At 34.4% G+C, this 24614-nt stretch overlaps 2 protein-coding genes across 3 annotated transcripts; one reads left to right on the forward strand and one right to left on the reverse strand.

Moving 5' to 3' along the window:
• Window positions 1-208: 208 nt before the first annotated feature.
• On the reverse strand, window positions 209-12718 carry LOC109090620 (RING finger and transmembrane domain-containing protein 2-like; the record flags this gene model as incomplete). The annotated part of the gene is made up of 11 exons (XM_042757258.1): window positions 209-506; window positions 760-861; window positions 1677-1742; window positions 1974-2123; window positions 8872-8969; window positions 9262-9266; window positions 9461-9561; window positions 9753-9829; window positions 10062-10184; window positions 11038-11405; window positions 12678-12718. Coding segments are annotated over 11 exons (1266 nt in total), but the record flags the coding sequence as incomplete, so codon positions are not given.
• Window positions 12719-13453: 735 nt separating this feature from the next.
• LOC109082380 (SREBP regulating gene protein) lies at window positions 13454-19283 on the forward strand. Of its 2 annotated transcripts, none has more exons than XM_042752869.1 (5): window positions 13454-14084; window positions 15085-15244; window positions 16109-16260; window positions 18439-18552; window positions 18750-19283. In XM_042752869.1, the coding sequence occupies exons 1-5, from the start codon at window positions 13992-13994 to the stop codon at window positions 18831-18833; spliced, it is 603 nt and encodes a 200-aa protein (XP_042608803.1). In that variant the 5' UTR covers window positions 13454-13991; the 3' UTR covers window positions 18834-19283. The 2 variants fall into 2 exon arrangements, with proteins under 2 accessions (XP_042608803.1, XP_042608810.1); XM_042752876.1 differs by having other exon boundaries at window positions 13455-14084; window positions 15088-15244.
• Window positions 19284-24614: the final 5331 nt, after the last annotated feature.

Genomic DNA, 24614 nt, shown 5'->3' on the forward strand with positions numbered 1-24614 from the left:
GAGTATTTTATGCAAATTGTAATTTTTGGGTGAACTATTTTTTTTTAAGTGTAATAGCTTGAATAAACAAAAAAAAAAGTGTTACAAAACAGTTGGTTATCATGCTTACGTAATAATACTAAAAACCCATATCGCATAAAAAAGTTTTATGTGTTGAAAGTTTTATGTTTTTGAGAAGTATGTGTAATTATATATGTTGTAGTTTTTTATGTTATAGTGTATAATGTAATAGTGCAATTGTACATTACATTCAATGACGTAACATATTGTCACCCTTCCCATTATACAACATTACAAACAGGAACCTTTTATGCATGTTTTATCTGATTCTAGTGGAGCTGAAAACCTTCATCAATCAGCTGGGTCCCCATTCAGTAGATCTGAAAGTGTGCCGACGTTGTGCCGTCCTTCCAGTTGCGCGGAGTTTCGACCACCGCTGAGCGACACAACGGACACGTTCTCTCACGGTCAAACCACAGGCATAAACACTCCTCACAGAACACATGCTGCAGAAAGACAACATATTTAAGACATTTACACACAGGAACTGTTTAAACAGCATCCCAGGATGCTACTCATTAAGTTGCAAGTTTGCAGACCTGCGGTGGAATTATTCATATAATTCTATTTATACTGATAGTGGAATCAAATAAAAGTGTCAGCTAAATAATTAGTCATCATAAACTCTGGGTCATTGTGGTCTGAGGCTGCTGTCCTGAATCACGTACTGGTTTATTTGAAAGTTTAAAGGTCTCTTACCTGACAGAGCAGTGCGATTGGCTCTCTGAACTCAGTCTGGCAGATGGCACACACATCCCCGGCCTCACTGCACTGCTGAGCACTGGCTCTCGTACCGTAACTCTGTCAAACACATGCATGTATCATAAAGGATGCATTTATATGATCAAAAATACAGTAAAAACAGTAATATTGTGAAATATTATTACCATTTAAAAGAACTGTTTTCTATTTGAATACATTTTAAAATGTAATTTATTCCTGTGATGAAAAAATGAATTTTCAGAATCATTTCTCCAGTCTTCAGTGTCACATAATCCTTCAGAAATCATTCTAATATGCTGATTTGCTGATCAAAAACATTTATTACTATTATTAATGCCGATAACAGCTTTTGATGAATGTAATATATATACTGTATATATATATGTGTGTGTGTATATATGTGCGTATGTGACCCTGGACCACAAAACCAGTCTTGAGTCGCTGGGGTTTATTTGTAGCAATAGCCAAAAATACACTGAATGGGTCAAAATTATTGATTTTTCTTTTATACCAAAAATCATTAGGATATTTAGTAATCATGTTCCGTGAAGATATTTTGTAAATTTCCTACTGTAAATATATCAAAACTTTATTTTTGATTAGTAATATGCATTGCCAAGAACTTCATTTGCAGGGTCACACACACACACACACACACACACACACACACACACACACACACACATATATATTTATATATATATATATATATATATATATATATATATATACAGTCATGTGAAAAAGTTAGGACACCCTATTGAATTCCATGGTTTTCTTTATCAAGACATAATAAAAAAAATGATCTGGTCCCTGGCAGGTCTTAAAATTTGGTGTATGTGTTTGTGTGTTATTATTTACTTTAATAATACCTGGGAGAATACAGCACTCACCTGTGAGCTACAGAGAATGATGAATGCTTTCCGAATACCAGATATTCTTCCACACAAATCAAATGACTGGAACAGAAAAAAACAGCGAACGCCACACACACACACACACACACATATATACACACAACAGAAAAGATTACCTGATTAATGAGCTCTGAAAATGACATTTTGAAAGGCACATGAAATTTATCTCATGCTCATAAAGGCTCTTTTTGAAAATGTATGGGAAAAAATGCTATAAAAAAATGATTAAAAAAAAAGCATCATTAATGGAAGAAGTTAAATCAGATAGACTACCTTACAAAGACTGTAGATGATAATCAGCATTGCTCCGAGGAAGTAGCTGCTGGATGGATCTTCACCCATGATGTACTTGTACCACAGCTGGATGGGAACCAAAGCTCTGAAGAGTTGACTCAGCTCCTCTATGAGCAGATAAAACTTCCCCTGCAAAGTCACACACACATACAGATCTACATCCAAACCTCTCAACTTAACCGTCGATCATGGCTCCAGCCGGATATGAAAAAATTCTTCTGCAGTGATAGAGCAGCTCAGACGTTCCACAAAGGCTTAAAAAGATCAAATCAAACAAAAGAGCCATTTTAAAGATTAACGTTTCTATATTTCCCATCTCTAATCATTGTGTCGTAAAATGCTATACTGTATGTTTTAGCAAATCGGAAACATTGTTTTGAACAATCAGCATCCTGGACCAGAACCATCTGTTCAATAATTAAAATTAAAATTATTATTATGATTATGATTATTATTATTTTCCCAAAAACATTTAAGAAAGTGAAAGTGACGTGACATACAGCCAAGTATGGTGACCCATACTCAGAATTGGTGCTCTGCATTTAACCCATCCAAAGTGCACACACACAGCAGTGAACACACATTATGATTAAGCAGTGTTTGTGCTGTTTGTGCTGGGGTGGCAGTTGAGGGTTTGGTGGTTTGGTGAATTGCTCATGGGTAGTTGTGTTGTTGTATTGATGGTCAGAGACTCAAACCCACAACCTTAGGGTTAGGAGTCAAACTCTCTAACCACTAGGCCACGACTTCCCCCTGTATTATTACATCATACGGACAGCTCATCACCATAATTAAAAATCAGTAATCTGAAACATACTTATTATAAAAACCCATCATTCATGAAACCCGTGGTCTAAATATATGTTTTATATTATAATTCAAATCATTAATATTATCATTATTATTAGTAGTAGTAGTAGTAGTATTTAACAGAAAAATGTTCATTAACTCATACACACTGATCATGAAAATCAATCAATATACTTGTTATATAATCTATCTTATTCATGAAGCTTGTGGGATAAATGTGTGTTTTGACCACTGGATAAAACAGCTAGCATAATCATATAATAAAAATAATATTAATTATAATTATAATATTTGTTGTTGTTATTATTATTAACCACTTTAATTTACTTTATAAATTCAAATCAGATAATTTCACTATGACGCTTGTAAGACTTCCAGCTAATCCAACTTCCAACTGTTTAACAATATCTTTACAAACTGATCGATACTTTAAGATCTTGCGTGAGACAGCAGCACTGAAACCATCCACGCATCCTTCCTGTAGCTGAATTTGAACAAGATCCCAGTCTCATCTCATCTGTTCGTTCATTATCTGTGAACATCTTACCCTCAAGCTTTAAAGATGCTGTGACATTGAGGGGGGTGTTCTTCTATGAAATATGGCCACAGTCCAGCGCTCTGCGCTCTTCTGGCAATTTCACCGCATGGCAAACAAAACTGGCAGAAAAGCAGTACACCTGCTACCCACATAAAATATAACAAGCCCACCCTTCCCAAACCCTAATCAGAACATTATAAAAGTAGCAGGATGACTGTAAAACTCATCTAATTTAAAGGTCAAAGGGCAACACTCAGCTTTCACGCTGAGCGACGTCATGCAGCGTTTACACCAATAGTGAACACGACAAAACTAGAAGTCTTCAAATATAACCAACAAAGCTCCTTGCTTGTAGCACGGACAAAATATCAAGACAATGCACCTGATGTTTAAAATACATTGCAAAGCATGCTCCCATTGTGAATTCTCTTTTTTAATGGTTATCTAAAATTACATTTCATAATATTCTATTCTAGGCTTTTTTAGTTGGGTTTAGCTCCTCTGCAAATGCTGAAGTGACCTGTAGCTGTCAGATTATGCTTTCACTGTCTCATGTCTACTGTGGATGAATGTGTGGCTCATATGAAGTGGGTTTTGATCAAACTGCCTAAAAACAGTTCTGAAATCACTGAACACGAAGAACTTCAAAATATGAAATTGTGATTACACCAAAACCTATTGTGATTGTAGACAGTAAAGAGATGTATAATCCAACACAGGGAGAAGACAATTATTTAAATAAATATAAATATAAACAATAATGGATGCTAATTATAAAATTACAGCAAAATCTATAATTGTTTACACTTATTTTGATTTAAAAAATAGAATCTTTTACTTGGTAAAGATGAAATAAGTGAAACAAATAAATAAAAAAAAATCCCCTGAACTGTTGCAAGGATAAGAGTTTGCTACATCTCACATCAACTGCAGCCTAGTAACCACTCAGAACACCCTAGCAACCTCAGTGACCAATGAAAAAAACAGGTAAGCACCAATCATATTTTCATTAGAAAAATGCTAAATAATGCACTGTATAAATTTTATATAATAAATTGTTTATTTTTTTTGTACAAATTTTTTCTATTTCAAATAAATGCTGTTCTTTTTAACTTGAAAAATGCATTAAAAAATGCATCAGTGTCAACAAAAATATTAAGCAGGACAATTGTTCTCAACACTAATAATAATAACAAATCAGCATATAAGAACAATTTCTGAAGGATCATGTGAAACTGAAAATTCAGCTTTGCATCACAGGAATAAATTACATTTTAAAATATAAAACAGTTATTTTAAATTGTAAAAACATTTTGCAAAATTTCTGTTTTTACTGTATTTTTGATTAAATCGTTCCAGCCTCTGTGATTCAGTGGTTTTTCCAAAAACACTGAACAAATTTCCCAACCCCAACCTTTTGAACAGTAGTAAATGAATAATAAATAAAACGTATGATTATTATTATTCACAAAGGTCTGTGTATCTCAATTCTGGTTAATAACTAATCCTGGTTCCACAATTATCTTGTGAATCTCCAGACGAACGTCAAGTCGTAATCACCCACATCTAGTGCTGACGGGCTGACACTAGTCACAGCACAGGATGCATAATGACTTGTTGTACTCCACCTGACAGCGATTAATCACCCTGTTGGAGAGCTTGCTAGCTGACTGACGGAGATCTGTAACCTCTGAACGCAAGCAATTCATCTTAGCCAGAGTCCCTGCAGCCCTGTACTCGCTCACACTTAGCCATTAGACAAACTGGAGCTGGAATCCATCCAACTACTGAAAAGTTGGGCCAACTGCATCATGGGGGAGCAGCAGATTTCCTCTTAGTCTTAACATCCACGTCCATGATTTCAAAACAACAATGAAGAAAACAATTATCGAACACGCGAGGAAGTCCTCAGGGTGGGAAATGGTTTAATTTATCAAAGGGCAACATGAGATTTTTGACGAGAACTTTTTTTGCATCTGTTTCGTAGGGGTGTCCGTTTCGGTACGGGTCTTTCGGTTCGGTACGTATGACAGTCTGTGATGTGGCATGACAGATCGCTGTATAAACGCCTTGGAGAGCCGCTTCTGGGACGGTTCAGAAATGTGCTGGTATAATCCCAACACAAGCACTGACTAGAGGGGCCGCGATCAGCTCCGGTTCCCGTGTCGGAGCCGTGACGCCCCGCTGATTTGTGCAGCGCGAGTGAACGCGATCGTATGCTGCGTTCACACCAAACGCGAATATAGTAACTATTTTCCAGCTAATATACAGCTACTTTTCGCTAACAAGATAATGTGTTTATTCAGAGGACGTGTGCAGGAAAAAGTGGAAAAGCCTCGAATGCTCGATCAGCATCAGCCATCATTCAGACAACCGCCTAGCACAAGAAGCGGATGATTTCGCCTCGGACGCGCGTCAATTTCGCTTCAAACTCTTGCTTTCTACGCGCGTCTATTTCGCTCTAGAAGCGCGAATGCATTCAAAATGTTCAAGCGGCAAACTAGACGCGAATTGGACGCTCTATTAGCGTTTGGTGTGAACGCAGCATTAAAGGGGTACTCCACCCCAAATTAAAAATTTTGTCATTAATCACTTTGTCCTCATGTCGTTCCAAACCCGTAAAGCTCCATTCATCTTCGGAACACAATTTAAGATATTTTGGATGAAAACCTGGAGGCTTGAGACTGTCCCATAGACTGCCAAATAAATGACAGTGTCAAGGTCTATAAAAGTATGAAAGTCGTTGTCAGAATACTCCATCTGCCATCAGACGTGCAATCTGGGTTATATGAAGCAACGGGAACACTTTTTGTAAGCAAAGAAAACAAAAATAACGATTTATTCAATAATTCCTTTGTCAACAGTCTCTCCATATCACCGTATGCTGCGTATGCTCCTCTGTTTCATCCGCACCACAAGGATGCGCTGTTTCTACGTGTATTTAGCTTTGATTTGAAATAAAACAGTGCATCCTTGTGGCTTTACAGTATGTTTGGGTTAAGTTGTTAGGCCTAATTGTAATCTTATAATGTAAAAGTGCTCCCTATAGTTTTAAGCATAAGATGAGGTAGATTTGCATCACTAAGAAAATTGAAACTATAACTGAATGTATTTCAAGAAAGAGCAACTTGTTCAGTAAACCATTAAAAAAAATGATTTTATACCGAAATTATACCGAACCGTGATGTTAAAACCGAGGTACGTACCGAACCGTCATATTTGTGTACCGTTACACCGTAGCTTGAGTTTGAATCTGATGCTCATTCCCCAGCTCTACTCTCCATCAGTTTCAATTCACAAAATGCTGGATTCAAGTCAAGTGATAGTATTTATTTACTTTTCTTGCAGTTCAGAATTTAGAGCATGTCAATTAAAGAATAATGGCAGAAGCAAATTGATATTGGTCATAATCAAGTCTTATGAAGAAACAATATCAAGCTTTGCAGAAAATAATACTTAATTAGCTGTTTAATGAAGCAACAAGCAAAAAAATATATAAAAATTAATGTGTATATGTATGTGTATGTATATACACATTTCCTATCACTCTCTGAATAATCTACAGAAGGCACCACTTGTTGTTCAATAAACAAAATAAAAATGAATAAATGCGAAATTAAACTAAATAAAAAAAATACAATTATTAAAAAATTTGCTTTGACAATAAGTGAAAAAGAGCTGAATTTTCAGCATCGTTACTCCAGTCTTCAGTGTCACATGATCCTTCAGAAATCATTCTAATATATTGATTTGTTGCTCAAGAAACATTTCTTATTACCATAATGTTATTCTTATTATTACTACTGATGAAAACAGTTGTGCTGCTCAATATTTTTATGGAAATCATGATGCTTTTTTTAAGGATTTTATTTTTTTTAGATAATATTTATTTATATTTTTTTATTTTATTTCTTTGTTGTTGTTCCTTTGTAAAATGATAAATGTCTTTACTTTGATCAGTTTAACGCATTCTTACTAAATAAAAGCACTAATTTATTTCAAATACAAATTCTTTCTTAGTAGTATATAGTAGTATATCAACAAATATTCTTGCATATCAGATATAAGTATATCAGTAAACAGTATTACAAGTGGACTATTCTGGCAACGGTAAGTTAAAATAAAATAAAAGATCATTTTCTATGTGCCTATATTGGTAGGCAACAAGGCAAGTCTTCATATCTGTGTGCACTGAAGTGTTATGGACAGTGTGAGTTCATAGTGACATGAACAGGCTTGCTGCTGCGATTATGAAAGAGGTTATACCGACATGTATGGATACATGTGTATGTGCTGTGTCTTTGTAGCTGTGGTGATGCTGGGCAAGGAAAGTCAGCGGAAAGCCTGACACATTGACCATGACATCATTGCCTGAAAGTGTGCCACCTGGGCATGATACAAGAGGTGGAAAATGTGTGTTTGGTTTCAGAGGGTGGCTTCAGAGATAACTGGGGGTAAGTTCCTGGAACACAGCTTCAGAGTAACAGAAACCATGCACAAGTCATATTATCCATTAGATATGGATGCAAAGTGTGTGTTTGACTCAAACAAATGGTTTGGAGTGGGTTGCATTTGTTTGATTCTTCAATATTAGAGAGTGTGATGTATTTACAGATCGCCTACTGCTGTAATAGACTCAAACTGTCACTCCAATGAATGTGTGATTGTGTAAGAGCGTGTGTGTGTGTGTGTGTGTGTGTGTGTGTGTGTGTGTGTGTGTTTCTCAGAGAGGTGACCTCATCCTAGCCCCAGTGGGCCAATGAGCTCACATACTGCCTTCCAAGCAGCCAACCACGCAAGGCATGGTGACACGGCACACTATTTTGTTTTGTTTTTTCCCATTGCCAGTTGCACCCAGTTTGAACTGACTGAAGCTACCTGGGATTTCCTTCTTTCCTCCTGGGATCACAATCTCTCATTACAGTAAAACTTTAAAACATGGAGACTGCAGGGATCCAATACAGTTAGATTGAACCTGCATGTTTGAACCAAGCAGTTTTATTTTACTCACCACTGATTTTAAGCCCATTAGACCATAAAAAAAGATTGCATTACAAACATACAGAAGAAACAAATATTCATCAAAGAGAACTAAAATGAATATGTTCTGTTTCTGTTAATACTCAACAAACCATTCCTGCATTTTACCACAATACTATTGCGGAAAGGTTAAAATATATATAAGGCATTCTCTAAATATCATTACGAGCATCAGATAGTACATTGTAGAAAATTCTTTTTTAAAGTTGTAAATAAAACAAAAATTAAATTTAAGCATGTTTAAGACGAAAGTATTATTTCAGTCTCAATTTCCTGTTTAATTTGTTATTTTCTTCAGTAATTATTTGTGAAATTTACTAGCAATTTCCAAGTGAAAATTATTTCACAAGTTATCTTGTTTTTTATATTCAGTGTAAAAAATATATTTAGATTAACCAATATGCAAGAGATATTTACTGTAGGACTGTACTTTCTGACAAGGTACACTAAATTAGTAGTACTGTAAAACATGGAAAGTTGTCGTCTTACCCTGGACTTGAAAGCGAGGATCATTTTAGGCAGGAACAGAATGAGACATTTAAGCTCGATGGTGAAATATTTCAGAAAGAACCATGTGACACTCAAGACTTAAAATTTTACATAGTTCACATAGAACACAGTTCCTTTAAATTAAATTGTAGTAATATTTCACAATGTTACTGTTTTACTGTATTTTGATCAAATAAATGCAGCCTTAGTGAGCATAAAAAAATTATTTCAAAAACATCTAAAAAAGCGTCCAAAGTCAAACTTTTGAACGGCAGTGTATATGAAATAATAAAAAAAAAAAAAGAAAAAAAAAGAAAACCAGTGAATGCTTTAATTTAAGAGATGATTCAAATGTGAATAATGAAAAATGATGGGAAATTAAATACTCACAAATGCTGATAACACAAACATACACTAAGAGATCACTCTGCAAAATGACAACATGGAGTAAATGAAATTTTTCAAATGAATAAGGCAAAAAATAATATCCTTACAACATCAAATAACAAGATAACATAAAAACAGATGAATGTTTGATACATGTAATCAGTTATGATGGTGACTCTGAAACGAATGAACAGTACAGTACCTGTTGTGAAGTTCCTCTGCACTGAACGTGTAATACACATACACAATGTTGCCAGCGAGAAAGATCATAATCCAAAGGGTGGTAAACACAGACCTCTCCTCCTGAAAATACATCCATGCACAATGAGACACATACAGCATGTTACCGACTCTAAATGTTTAAACGGTACTAGTAAATATGTCGTGCTCGAGGTCAAATGCAAATGTCCCCAAGAGCAAAAGGGTAAATGCAGGAGCCGAAACAGTCAATAAATTAACTACAGCATTAAAGTTTAAAGTATAAAAAATCTCACCCGCAATGCCACCTGATGCTTCAGCGTTGAGTTAGCAAAGGCAAATGTGCTGATCATTCCAACGCAAACAGCGATTCCTGAGAAATACAAAGAGAATCATATTTCAGAACGTTGCATTTTACATGTACATATCTCCTGAAAAGACTCTGAACATTAACATTATTATAATATCCATTCCGACATAATGAAAACATCAGTGGCTTTACATTGCACATCACTCATACAGAAAAAAACAATCTCAGTGTTAACAGCTGTGATTTTGACTCATGCATTCACAAAAAAAAGCTGCTCATAATATATTGAACCTACCTAGCTTGTGCTGAAAGCAGACTTTAGCGAGGAGAATGAGGATAAAAGGGAATCCTCTCTGAAGCCATGTGACCACGGCCTTGAGCTCAGAGAGCGCAGGAGCTGGTGTAGAGGCATCATCACCTGGAAACAGGCAGTTATGGGAGATGTTTCAGGCTATATTGCTAAATGCTGAAATATAGCATTGCATTTAAAGTTAAAAGGGGAAAAAAAGTGAAAGTGATGTGACATACAGCCAAGTATGGTGACCCATACTCAGAATTCGTGCTCTGCATTTAACCCATCCAAAGTGCACACACACAGCAGTGAACACACTCACACCATGAACACACACACGGAGCAGTGGGCAGCCATTTATGCTGCAGCGCCCGGGAGCAGTTGGGGGTTTGGTACCTTGCTCAAGGGCACCTCAGCTGTGGTATTGCTGGCCCGAGACTCGAACCCACAACCTTAGGAGTCAAACTCTCTAACCACTAGGCCACAACTTCCCCATTAAGACAAATTTAGCTTTTTAACACATTTTTTAATTTAATTTTGGCCTTTATGATATATGACAGAATAGGAGCAAACAAGAGCAAGGTTTTTATAGTTAACAAAATCTAAAACCATAAAAAACGTTACTTTAAATAAATGTTAACTAAAATAAAATATTATATAATATAATGCTACTATAATGACAAAAACACAACAAAATTATTAAATGTTAACTTCAATCTAAATGGAAAATATAAATATATAAATTATATATACATTTTTTTTGAAAGAAATTAATACTTTTATTTAACATGGATGCATTAAATTGATCAAAAGTGACAGTAAAGATGTTTATAATGTTTAAAAAAAATATTTCAAATAAATAGTGTTATTTTAATCTTTCTATTCATGAAAAAATCCTGAAAAAAATGTATCATGGTTTCCACAAAAACAGGTGAATGTTTTCATCATTGATAATAATAAGAAACACAGAAGCTCTTACTTCCGTCATCTCTGCTCCCGTGTCTCTCAGCAGAGGTGGCCGCATGCAGGAGAGAAGAGCGGTGCTGGCCGGAGTGATGATGATGATGGTGATGATGGTGCTGAGGAGGGCGAGGGAGATAATGTGGGTTCTCCGTCCGGTGAGAACCTTCGTCCCTCGATGAGGACGCCATCTGGATGAAGACATCAGATGGAGAACCCAGAACCAGCCCTGCAGCCTGGAAAGGAGCTGAGGACACGTTCCCAGCAGAGACACCCACCAGACCAGGGAAGAGCTGCTGGGGCGATGTAGGAGAGTCTGGCTTCAGACAGTCAAACACTCCCCCTTCATCAAGGCTGCTCTCTGAACCGAGAGTTTGACTCTTGTTCCTACAAAATGACAAGCAAGCGGGGTGCATTTACACTGCCCCTTCATCAAGGCTGCTCTCTGAACCGAGAGTTTGACTCTTGTTGCTGGGATTTGAATAGAGATCATAACTACATAACATCAACGTGATTGCTCTAAAAGATAATTGGACAAAATAAACAAAACTAATAAATGGAAACAAACAAAACAGAGGTAATATTAAAAATGAAATACGTCTCATTTGTTAAAATTAGATATTTAATTTTTGAAATAAGCCTCTTATACTCCCAAGGCTGCATTTATTTGATTAAAAATAAATAGATGTCGGTAATGTTGTGAAATATTATTATAATTGAAAATAACTGTTTTCTATTTGGCAATATTTTAAAATGCCAGTGTGACATGATACTTTAGTTTAGAAATCATTCTAATATGCTTAATTTTTATCGGTACTTAATTATTAGCAATGGTTCCTATTATTATTATCAATGTTGAATACAGTTTTTGCTGCTTAATATTTTTGTGGAAATTGTAATGCATTTTTTTTTTCTTTAGAATTCTTTGATGAAATAAAATTCAAAAGAGCAGCATATATTTGAAATAGAAATCTTTTGTAACTTTATACAGTATATGTCTTTACTATCATGTCTGTTTAATTTAATACGTCCTTGCTGAATAAAAGTATTGACTTCTTTCTTTTTTTTTTTTAATCTTACTTACCATAAACATTTGAAAGGTAGTGCATCACGGTGCTTCCACAAAAATATTAAGAAACAAAATCTGTTTCAGCATTGATAGTAAATATGAATCAGCATACTAGCATGAATTCTGAAGGATCATGTGTGACACTGAAGACTAGCGTTCAAATAGAAAAACAGCTAATTTAAATTGTAATAATATTTTTATGATTTTGCGATCAAATAAATGCAGCCTTGGTAATTGCAATAAGTGACTTTTCAAAAACATTGCAAAATCTTAATTATTTCAAACATTTAAGCAAACTATGGTAAACACAAATATGAATTGCTTTGTATCTAATTTCTAACTTCTCATGTGTACTTGCTCAGTGATTAAAATGCAGGTATTCCCATGCATTTAGTCACTTTACCTTAGTCTGTTTGTCATGTTACAGTCACTTAACTGGTGAAGCTGGTTAAGTAAGGATGGTTCAGGTTAGAAAGCCTAATGCTGAAACCAAATGCTGGTGACCAGATAAATCATTGTTTTAGTAGGATGGGAATGAAATTAGTCTTAAAAAATGTAAACACGTTTAGACTAGATGATTAAAATCCAACCTTTCTGGCGGCATGCCTTCAGTGTTGCTGCTGTGGCGTTTTTAATTTAGTCTTAAATTTTATACAGGAGTTCCAAAACTGAAACATAGATTTATGAAAAATGTTGTAAAAACTTCAGCCTATCAAAGTATGTACATACAACAATACAAATTAAATTGTACCAAAAGGACATACAATTGTTGTGACTATTGTGACACATAAAAGCAATAGAAAATGTTTCGATTATGAAAGGGATAGTTCATATGTAAGGGATAGTTCATGTGACTTCATCTCTTTCTGTGGAAAAAGAGAAGTTTAGCAGCCAGTATAATGAGCTACTTTCTTCCATACAAATGAAACTGTGACAAGGGGCTTTCATACCCCATAAACTCTATTTAAAAAAAAAAAAAAGCAGTAGTGGTCCCATACTGCTTTGTGGGTGTATTTCTGGTCTTCCGAAGCCACATGATATCTCTGTGTAACAGGCTGAAACTGTATTATTCGCTGAAAATCTTGCATGACAGCCAAAAGTCACCTTTCTCTGTCACTTACTGGAAAAGAGCAGCTTAGACATACAACTGTGAGTAACTCCTATTCTGTCCCACAGAAGAAAGCCAGTCATAAGCATTTCAAAAGACACAAGTGAGTAAATGATGTGAGAAATGTCATCAGGGGTAAGTAAGAAGATAAATCATGAGGGATATGTATGTATACATGTATGAACCGCAAGTAAGCGATAGATAGATAGATAGATAGATAGATAGATAGATGGATAGATTTTTTCGGAAGCGGTGGGCAGCCAATCACGACGCGCCGTTGCTCCGCATTTCCGCATGGAGAGAGCTTTGTTGTTGTGTGGCTTGATTTCTGCAACTCTTATTATCTAAACAGTTTAAGACCTAAACAGATAATCTCACAATATACCAGCGAAGATTAGAATTGATTAATTAGATTAACGCCGCGCGCTTTGTAATCGAATTGATAACGGTCTGGTTTTATTTGTTTTTGCAGCTCCATCTGTCAGTATGAGACATGCAAATGTATGATCTTCATTCTGAACATGTCATGCCTACAATGGGTTAAATGTTTATAAAACCCACTGTTTGACAACTTACGACGGTAATCGATCTCTATCGGCGGCCTGTGTCGGATAACGGTGATATAATACGTGTTCTCCATCCGATCCGCTCGCTGCCAGTGACGGTGAGTGCTGGTGATGCAAGAGATGCTGTGTTGAGTGGAGCAGCTGGATCTCTCTGTCTGAGATCACCAGTGCTGTTTATTCAGCTGCATCGCATCTATCTGGACCGGGTGCACGTCGAGAAGAACGCCTCCATGGTGTTCCGGCGGCTCTTGCGCAAGCGCTGGGTTCTGGGGGTCGTGTTCGGATTGTCACTCATCTACTTTCTCTCCAGCACCCTCAAACATGTATGTAGTGGTGGTGGTGTTGTTGATGCTGCTGTGTCTCCACTATATATAGCATCATTTTCAGCATCATTACTCCAGTCTTCAGTGTCACGTGATCCTTCAGAAATCGTTCTAATATGCTGATTCGCTGCTGTTCAATTATTATTGATGATAAATTATTCAGAATGGTTCTTACTATTATCAAACAGTTTAAAAAAAAAAAACACATTTCTGTGTATTTCCATTTTTCAGGATTCTTTGATGAATAGAAGGTTTAGAAAAACAGCATTTATTTGCAGTCTTTTGTAACATTATAAATGTTATCACTGCCATTTTCCATCAATTAAACATGCTGTTGCTGAATAAAAGTATTCATTTTTTTAATTGTACTTTTGAATGTTTTGTAGTGTATCATGGTTTCCATAAGCAGCAAATAATACAATAATTCAGCACTGATAATAATACTAATAAATGTTTCTTGAGCAGCAAATCAGCATATTAGAATGATTTCTGAAGGATCATGTGACACTGAAGAGTATTGGCTGCTGAAAATGCAGCTTTGCCATCACAGGAAATAAATGACCTTTTTTTCCCCCAATATACTCAAAACGGGAAGTTATTTTAAATTATAATATTTCACAATCTTACCATTCTATTGTATTTTCGATCAAATAAATGGAGCCTTGGTGAGCAGAAGAGACTTTGTTCAAAAACAAAAATGTAATTATTACTAACTTTTGACCGTTAAATATTACATTTTATTCCAATTACACAGTTTGAAAACATAATAAAACTGTAATGGTGAACTGTTGTGCACAATCTTAAACAATCACTTATTTTAAACAATATTGACGCAAATAAAAGTTGTATACAGAAAAAAAAAAAAAGCTCTATTCCTGACAAGGCATCCAGTATTGTTCTATTTGGATTGATGATACCAATAAAACACTAATGATCACAGATATGCTGAGAAGTGATGAAGCATATGATGGCAAAGGAATTACATTTTGTATGTGACAAGCAGGAGGAGCGAACCATCCGTGATCGGACCCTCCTGGAGGCGAGGGACTCGGATCATCACATCCAGTGGAAGATCAAGTTCATCCTGGGCAACAGCAGCAGGCAGATCTCACAGTGCAGAAACTCCATTCAGGGAAAGAGGCTTCTCACGGATGAACTGGGTAAGTGATGGGGGAAAAATGTTCAATATATTTCAAGTAAATTGTCTGTTAACAAACCCCTGTGTAAAAACTTTGAGAATATAGATATGAATAAAACTGTAAAATTTGGTGTATTTAAGTGCTGCTGAAGTGGACATTTCTGGCTCAATGCATGATAGAAAATGGCATTTAAAGATATGTGTAGTAATTAAAATCTATGGATGTGTGTAATAAAATTAAATGAAAAACTTAAAGGTGTTTTTTAGCCGTTTTCCTTCCATTTTTGTAAATAAAGACAAGTTATTTAAGCAAAATAGCCTAAAATCTCAAAATTGATCAGTGCCTTAAAAAAATGCATGTAGTGTCTAATATTTAAATATTGATATGTGTATGAAAAAAATGCATATGAATGCATGTATAAAAAATGCATGTTTTGCATGTAATATATAATTATTTTTATTTTTTTATATACAGTAGTGAGAATTTTTTATGCTGTTATAATGAAATTATAATTATATTCTAATATTGTAATTATATAGCATTAGTGCATCTGGTCAATAGGAAAAATTTTATCACAAGTTAAACCTTTACAGTAGTAAAATTGTAATAATTTGAGTCATAAAGATTATGCAAAGATTATTATTACTTTGGCAGGAGCACTTTGCCTTTTTATGCAGAAGCATTTGAAAGTAGATAATAAGGAGAGTGACAGGAAAGTATCGGGACAAATTGTTTGAATTGTAACTTGGGTTCACAGCACACAGTTACTAACCACACAAAGCTTTAATGTGTGGCTCAAACTGTTAGCAGGTGCCTTTTGAGTAGCTTGTGTGTATTCACATGTAACCAATGTTCAATTTAACACAGACTTTTCTGTCTCTGCAGGTTATGTGTGTGAGAGGAAGGATTTACTGGTGAATGGATGCTGTAATGTAAATGCTCCCAGCTCAAGCCAGCATGTCTGTAAAAGCTGTCTGGCCAATGGCTGCTGTAGCATCTATGAGTACTGCGTTTCCTGCTGCCTCCAACCTGATAAGGTGCTTCAAACAACATATCTTTATCTTGTGTTATTACACAAATCATTCAGGGTGTCTGAATTGTAGTTCTTTGTTAATTTCTCTCAACATGAAATATTGAGTACACTGTTAACCCCTTTATAAGTTAGCAGAACTCAACATTACATTAAATATCTTATCTGATGCAAAGCATGCTGGGTAATAAAAAATCCCCTTCCGAGTTTCAGTTAAATGTAAGTTCCTCTAAATTAAAAGAAACAAGTTCATTAAACTCAAAACAATGAAACAATTCAGGTTACTTAAAGTCTGTTTCATGAACCCGAAAGAAAGTTATGAATGCTCATCAAGATTCATTTGTTTAATTTAGGTTTGTCCTACTCAAACCAATTCATTATTCTGAGCCGTGATGGATGTCTTGAGTAAATGATTGTAATCGGGGTCCAAAGTGAACTTGATGTCAGGTGAAGTAAGAATAAATAAATATATAAGTTTGTGATTGTAATCGGGGTCCAAAGTGAACTTGATGTCAGGTGAAGTAAGAATAAATAAACCCGCATTTTGTCAGTAAAGCCGGTTCCCTGATTACGCTAAATCGTCATCACCTGCTTTCAAATGGAACGGCATTTAATAGACAGAGCCGTAAATCACTGACAAGCTTCGCAATATCACGTTCATTATCGCAGATGAATCGCCTTCGATAAAGAACGCGATATTTTTTTAGCTTGTCAGTGAACTACGGCTCTGTCTATTAAATGCCGTTCCATTTGAAAGCAGGTGATGACGATTTAGTAATCAGGGAACCGGCTTTACTGACGAAATGCGCATGCGATATATCGCCCATCCCTAATAAATACACACTCATACAGTATATATTTTGAAAATATTTACATATATATATTTATATAACTGATATTATATATAAATATATTTAATATACAAATATAACATATTTTTCTTAAATATATACATGTGTGTGTGTGTATTTAAATGTGCATAATATACAGTATATACACAATACACACACATATACTATGTAAACAAAAACTTTTATTTTGGATGCAATCAGCCATTGGCTCCTATAAGAGAAAAACTAAGGAGCCAAACATAGACTGTAAAAAAATATGGACGTAGTGTCCGTGACGTCACCCATAGACTCCTCAATAGCGGTTTTGAAGCTCAGACATTTAATTATATACCCAGATAGCAATAACACTCGGGCTGATTCTGGCTGTCGGTTCAGTCTCGGCATCGGTGAGAAGATAATGGGCCAGAGCCGCGCCGACTCTACAAAAACACTTCTGGCTGACAGACGGCTTTTTCCCTATGGGCTGATCTCGACTGAAAGCTGTTGTACACGCGGCAGGTCCACACTCGGTGTAGTTGTGTGTATTAACCTTCGGCCCGAGTTCGTTTTATCACAGACGGGGCGCTGCTAGAATGAAGCAAATCATCCGCCTGAGAAAACTTTTTTAGCGGTTAAATCCCGAGGAGCTTTCGGCGGGTAGTCGCCAGTGGCGATCTCAGCAAAAACGTCACTCGCAAAATAATATTTATGGTCGCAAATGCGACTGTTTTAGTCACAGTTTGGAGCCCTGTTAATATATATATAATTATTTACCTTTTTTTTTTCATCCTTCCACTTGTAGCAAACAGCACAAGTCACTAGGTCACTAGGTCACTTGAAGTGTCATTTGTAATATGCCACTTCAAAAATATTGAGACTCATTGTGGTTTGTACTTTCCGTTTAGTGAACGCAACAACAGAAATGTGTTTCAACATGTTGTTACATTAAGTTGCCACAAAAGATTCCCTGGTTCCCTAGTTTTATTTATGCATTATTATGCAATTTCTAGGTAAAAGGCTATATATATATATATATATTAGTGAATATATATATATATATATATATATATATTAGAATATGATATATAGATATAGATATATATATATATATATATGTATGTGTATGTGTATATATAATTTTTTTTTTTTTTTTTTATTTATATATATATTTTTTACTAGTGTAGTTGAAATGATGTAAAAGTCTGGTTGACAATGCTACAAATGAATGTTGCATTTTTATGTTGATGTCACTATTTTGGCAAAAAAAAAAAAGTTTACCACCTAACTGGAATAAAAAATTAGGCCACTTTCGTTGGAAACTCCCCTCTGACATAAACGCTCTCTCTTTCCATCAGCAACCTCTTTTGGAGCGTTTTTTAAACCGAGCAGCAGAAGGGTTCCAGAACCTCTTCACCGCCGTGGAAGATCATTTTGAGTTGTGTCTTGCCAAGTGTCGTACTTCCTCACAGGTGAGCGTCACACTCTGAATGCTAGTTTGTTTAAGCTTCAGCTTGTTTGTGGCGTTCCAGACCAGAATGCTTGAAAGTACTCTGCTTAAACTTGAGTATTTCATGTTTCTGTTGTTTATGCCAGTCAATCAGAGCTTTTCCTCATGTCATGTTTTAGCAGGCAGAACTAAATCCCACTTGCTGTTGTCTCGTTTCAGAGCGTCCAACATGAAAACACATACAGGAACCCGCAGGCGAAGTACTGCTATGGCGAGAGTCCTCCAGAACTGCTGCCCATATGACTCTGTTTGCCAGCGAACCGGCTTTGAATAATGAAGGAGTTTTCTTGCAGGTCTTCTCAGGGGCCCCCGATGGGCCAATAAATGAATCGTAATTTGAGTGCACAATCATAAAGACTTGAAAGAGACTTTACGCTGCATAAGTGTGTAGTATACATTTTTACCTCATCAGTGGTGAACATCTCGTCAAAGACTCCGCCCATTTCTTTTTTTCTGCTTGTCATGCTAAGATTAGGCAACTTTTTTAGTAATCTCACTAATTTTATCTTTGTGTGGTATTCCAGAACGAGTCATTGTGTTGTTGCTTCATGCTAAAAAAACACATTGTAAGCACCTCGGACGATTTGACAGCACCCCTCACACCCAGAGGCTGTGTGAGCTCAGATTTATGTGTACATGTCAACTACTATATGTTAATTTAATAAAGTAAATGTGATTTTCTGTATAGCTTTACAGTTGAGGTTGTTTGTATTATTCCAGACTTCTCTAATTGAACAGAATATTTCGGGTTTAATACAAGGTCACAGTAAACACAGTAAATGTTAAAATACACATGGGTCTTAAAAAGTTTTAATTAGCTTTAATTAAGGCCTTAAAATATCTTAAATTGGAGAAGAAAGTCTTCAATTTATAAAGACAATGTATTACATGTTGCATGCACTGCAAAAAAAAAAAAAAAAAAAAAAAAGGAAGAAAGATTGTATTGTTTGTATTAGTTTAATTTTGATAGATTTGGAAGAGATGAAAAGAGTTTAAAAAAACTGAAGAAATTAAAAAAAATATATATATATATATCCGTGGTGTGTGGAAACTTTTGTTTTTGAAACTTTTATTTTTGTTGTTTTTGTTGATTTAGCTAATTTTATATTTAATATATAATTTTCTTTTTTTTTATTTTTTTGTTTTGTCGGAATAAGAATTATTATTAGTTTTTTTTGTATATATTTTTTTTTTTTTTATATGTGATGTGGAAATAAGACAAAAATACTGAAGAACAAGAACAACGCTTTGTAAACCAATTAAATGGATACAAAAAAAAAGGTGTTTTGCATAGAGAAAATCCTGGTGACATAAATCTACACATTCATTGATTAAAACAGTACTCCTGCCACAAAATTCATACATGACTTGTAACAATTTCTTCAGTGATAATTGACATTATGCCACAAATGCTGCAATTTCACACGCATTTCTAGGAAAATTTACAATTTTAAAAATAGCATTGGTTTAATCTGCCTCATTTACTTGTCATTTTGTTGTTTTTTGTGCTGTTTTTATTTTATCTCTTGTGTTTGATTGTTAGTTGCTAATGTGAGTTTTGACATAATGTGAGATTTTTTGTAATTTGTTATTTTATTTTATGTTTAAATTCACTACTTGAACAATATTGATTTGAACGGTACATGAAGAAATTTACTTGTTGAATTGTTGTGTTGTTTGTTGTCATGTATTATTTTTTTTTTTTTTTTGTTATTACTACTTGAACAATTGAACTGTACATTGCTCACGTATCATTTTTTAGTTGTCAACTTTCAGTTTTTGTTTAAAGGGGTAAGGGGATGTATCATAATTTGACTTACATGAGAATGAATGCTGCCATATTTGGCTTTATGCTTAACAACTTTTGGATTAGATGATAAGATGCCTACTGAATTTCTTTCAGAACAAGAATAAGCACTGTTAAAGTTTCTTTTAAGCTTTCCAAAAAGCTATTATTGTTTATGACAATGTCAATAAATCATATGAGTATATATTTACCTCCATATTTAACATCATTTACTGGTGTATAGTTCGGTAAACATAGTTTTCACAAATTTTCACACAAATTGCCAAAAGCCAAAATAAAGAAGTCATACGGGGATACATGCCTACTATTAACCTATTAATCATCCTGATTATTCCAAAAGAAAAAAAAAGAAGAACATCTGGATTGAAATGAGAAAATTAACAAGCTTTTTCATGGCTTCATATGACAGTTTGATTAATGACGGTCAGCGGAGACTATAGTATTACACTGCAGACTTAGCAATAAGATCGAGTCAACCACCTGCTTCCTGCTTGTACAATAAACATTCTGAGGATTTTACACATGGCTACTAGAATTTGTAACATTTTATTGTATTGTATTGACAATATGTATGAAGTATAATAGTATAAATATTGTTTTTAATGTTAAATATAGTGGCAGTATGTTTACTCAGAATACAAGATACTGAAAAGCACACAAAATGTGATATAAATACATTTTTTTTGTATGTTATTATTATTAAATTCATGATGATATAAAGTAACATTAATATAAATAATATTTTCATGATAAATAGAGCATCAACATTTTTACTCAAAATACAAAATACTGAAAATTGCAAAAATTATCAGTTTATTGTTGTATTAAATTATGATGCAAAACAATACAAATTCATATAAATATTTTTATGTTAAATAGTGACAATATTTTTTTTCTCAAAATACAAAACACTGGTTAAAACGAATATTATAAATAACATGTAATTGTATTAAAGGACAATATGGATGAAGTGACAATAATATAAATATTTTTGATAAATAGAATATTTTTGACTAAAAATACAAAATATAAATAAATGTTAAAAATAAATATTTAAAAAATGGTTAACAAATTAACATGAGAACATACTGCAAAATCTGGTAATAAGAGGATTGCTTCAAGAGGAAGTGACAAAATCTTTCATAAATTAAGTCCAGTTGACAAATAACAAGGACTAGCCATGTAGAAGTGAAATTTGTTTGGGTGGTTTGCACGAGGAATGATTTCGTACGATGTTTACTAGTTCACCCAGAAATTCTACAGAGGTCTTAAGAACAGTGCGGCCCCACTGTTTTTCTTTAAATGTATTCATAGGCTTGAAGTCAGGCTCTGTTATGTTTGTGCATTTACATATAGCTTTTGCAACACAGTGCTTGGTAAGCTCTAATGTATGATTTGCAGTTCTTATTTCTTTATATATGTTTTTTGTGGCATTATGTATTTTACTCTGGTGTTGATGTATCAGTTTAAGAGCCTTCTGTATGAAGTCAAGTCCACATTGAGCTTTCTGCATTTTCTCTTCAGAGGACAAATTCTTCAAGACAAGTTCTGAGATCGGTTTCCACCGTAATCTGATTTCATTTGCTGAGAGCTGAAATGAAAGAGAGATGGTTCACACATTAAAACAAAAGCCTCTGAATTATCATTTACAAACTCTGCTGTTTCATGTTAAGTCATAGTTAGAAATTAAATGTCATGTAATGATCGAGAAATAATTATGAACTCCAGAAATAGAATATATTTCTGACAGCTACTAGACGTGTAACAATACATTGCCACAATTTTGTTCAATACAATAAACTGATCACACAATACTTTAAACAAATCCAAAATTGTGCTACAATTGTAAGTTTTTTACATTTATGCATTTGGCAGATGCTTTTATCCTTTGAAGGTATACATGTTTTCAGTTCTTGCTTTTTGATTCATGGGAATCAAACCCATGATCTTGGCATCTACTGTTTGAGCGATAGGAAGACTATATTATTTTTTAATTATTACTTCTAAGACATATGATAATACTGCTCACTAACCAAAACAGAAATATTCATGATTCTGCTTAGATAAAAAAATATTGTTTTTTATTAAATAATATATTTTATTTTTAATGTATTAATTGTTATTAAACGTGTGCTTATATTGATGTGCATCGATCAGTTTATATGATTCTCTTATTCTAAAAGCCTAACTTAATTATTTCTAAACTTTAATTTTTGGTTGATGCATTATACATTTTGCTGCATTTTTGCATTGTGATACTGTATATTGTGACACTAACAGCTACTTATAAATGTTATCATCATCATAATCATCATGTACATGTAATGCAGAAGCATGTTATTAAAAGCACACTTATAAAAATAATTGTCTTATCACTTCACTAATTGCCTAAAATTTTAAATATTAAAAAAATATTGTAACGGAGTATCAAAGTCCATATCGTAATTCTTTAGTCATAATACATTGAAAAAAAAAGAATTTTTGGAAGGATTACTGGAGAACAAAAAAATATAATTTCTGTTCTACAACTTCAAAATCTCACATTTAATTCAATGTTAGCTGCTGTTAATTGTTTGCGATTTAAAACCTACACCAATAATACTAAACAGACAAATACTAAATAAACGGGCCCGTCTAAAACATAAAAGGGGCACCATAAAGCATTTGGGCACTAAATATGACTTAAAATTAAAGTTACTGCATTAGATACCGAAATATAAAACCAAGTGGCAAACTCTGCATTCATACATCCAGTAAAAATCACCTTGAGGCCAGCGCTGATCAAATATTGAACATTGTTGGTTGGTTTAGATATCATGTGATGCAGTGACAGTCAGACACTGTTAAGTGTGGCTTGAAAACAGCTATTTTAAACAATTTAAATTTTTGCATGTAAATTTCACAAAACAAATGACATCTCTTGAGTATGTTTTTTGTTTTTTTATCAAATACAGAAACAGAATGATACTTACATATTCTTTCAATAGATCTTCCATTTCCACCTTTGAGTCTTCTATCCTCTTTATAACATCACATAGCTTTTTTGGACTGCATGTCATCGTCTGGATCATCACTAAAATCCACAAAATCAGAAGTCCTAAAAAGAAAAGTACATTGGTTTATGCCAGGCATAAAATGCTATCTAGAGCAAACACAATAAATCTCAGAAAGTTAATGAGAGATTTAACTCACCTGTTTTTAGCTCCATGGTGACAATTAACAGTATTCTTTACTCTGTGTGCTAGAGCAAAATCTTCAGAGTATGATACGTTTTCATGTCAATTCAGTTAACTTGCCATCTTTTATACGCCTGTGACTGCTTAGTCACAAGAAAGGAAATGTGGCTACGGATGTTATCTCACTCTTACAAACACTTTCAATTAAACACGTAAAAATGCTTATCTTCTTTGGAGGGTTTTGCGCTGGTAAGTCTTACATAGGTCATGCTGGGATGTTTCCCTGAGTTCAAATGAACATGTTATATACACTTTCACTCTTGCAACTGGCTGTAGGTAAATCTGAAGTCTGTCCTCATAATCACTGCTTATGACAATGATTTTCATGCAATGTTCTGATCAAGTGATGTGTGATTAAATCCAGTGAAATCTGATTTTTCTTTTAGTTGATAGATGGTGAAAATTCAAGTGTTATGTTGCATATGTTGCCTTGAATGTGAAGGTAATGTGGTGCTTTATGACATTGTCACTGCAAAGTTTAGCTTGCAGAAATGGGAAGTAACGAAGCACAAAAACTTTGTTACTGTACTTTGACTTTTAATAAACATAAGTATCTGTCCTTCTACTTGAGTGAAGGATGTGTGTACTTTTGCCATCTGTGGTTCTTTGATACAAACACAGTAGATTGTGTCAGTTTTATCAGCCCATCCATAATGATACATATTAAAATAAATATGCAGACATAAAGTCACTGCTTAGATGCTTTCTGTTGAATTTTTGTGACAGCGTTTGTCAAAACCTGGATGTGATGTCACATTAGTTCCTGTGAATCTAGTGGGAGATACAGTGTGTGTTCTATTCCTCTTAAGTCATTTTCTATTCAAAGTTATATGTTTAATTGGAGATTTTCATCCATGCTGCTTAGAAGAGACTTAGTACAGTGGGATATATAGAGGAGATATTTTGCCTTCTAAGTATTGTGGCCTAGTGGCTAAAGAACTGGTAGCCTTAAGTTTGTAGGTTCAAAGAACACATTGATCA

This window comes from Cyprinus carpio, chromosome A5, assembly GCF_018340385.1.
Source record: "Cyprinus carpio isolate SPL01 chromosome A5, ASM1834038v1, whole genome shotgun sequence".
Lineage (NCBI taxonomy): Eukaryota > Metazoa > Chordata > Actinopteri > Cypriniformes > Cyprinidae > Cyprinus > Cyprinus carpio.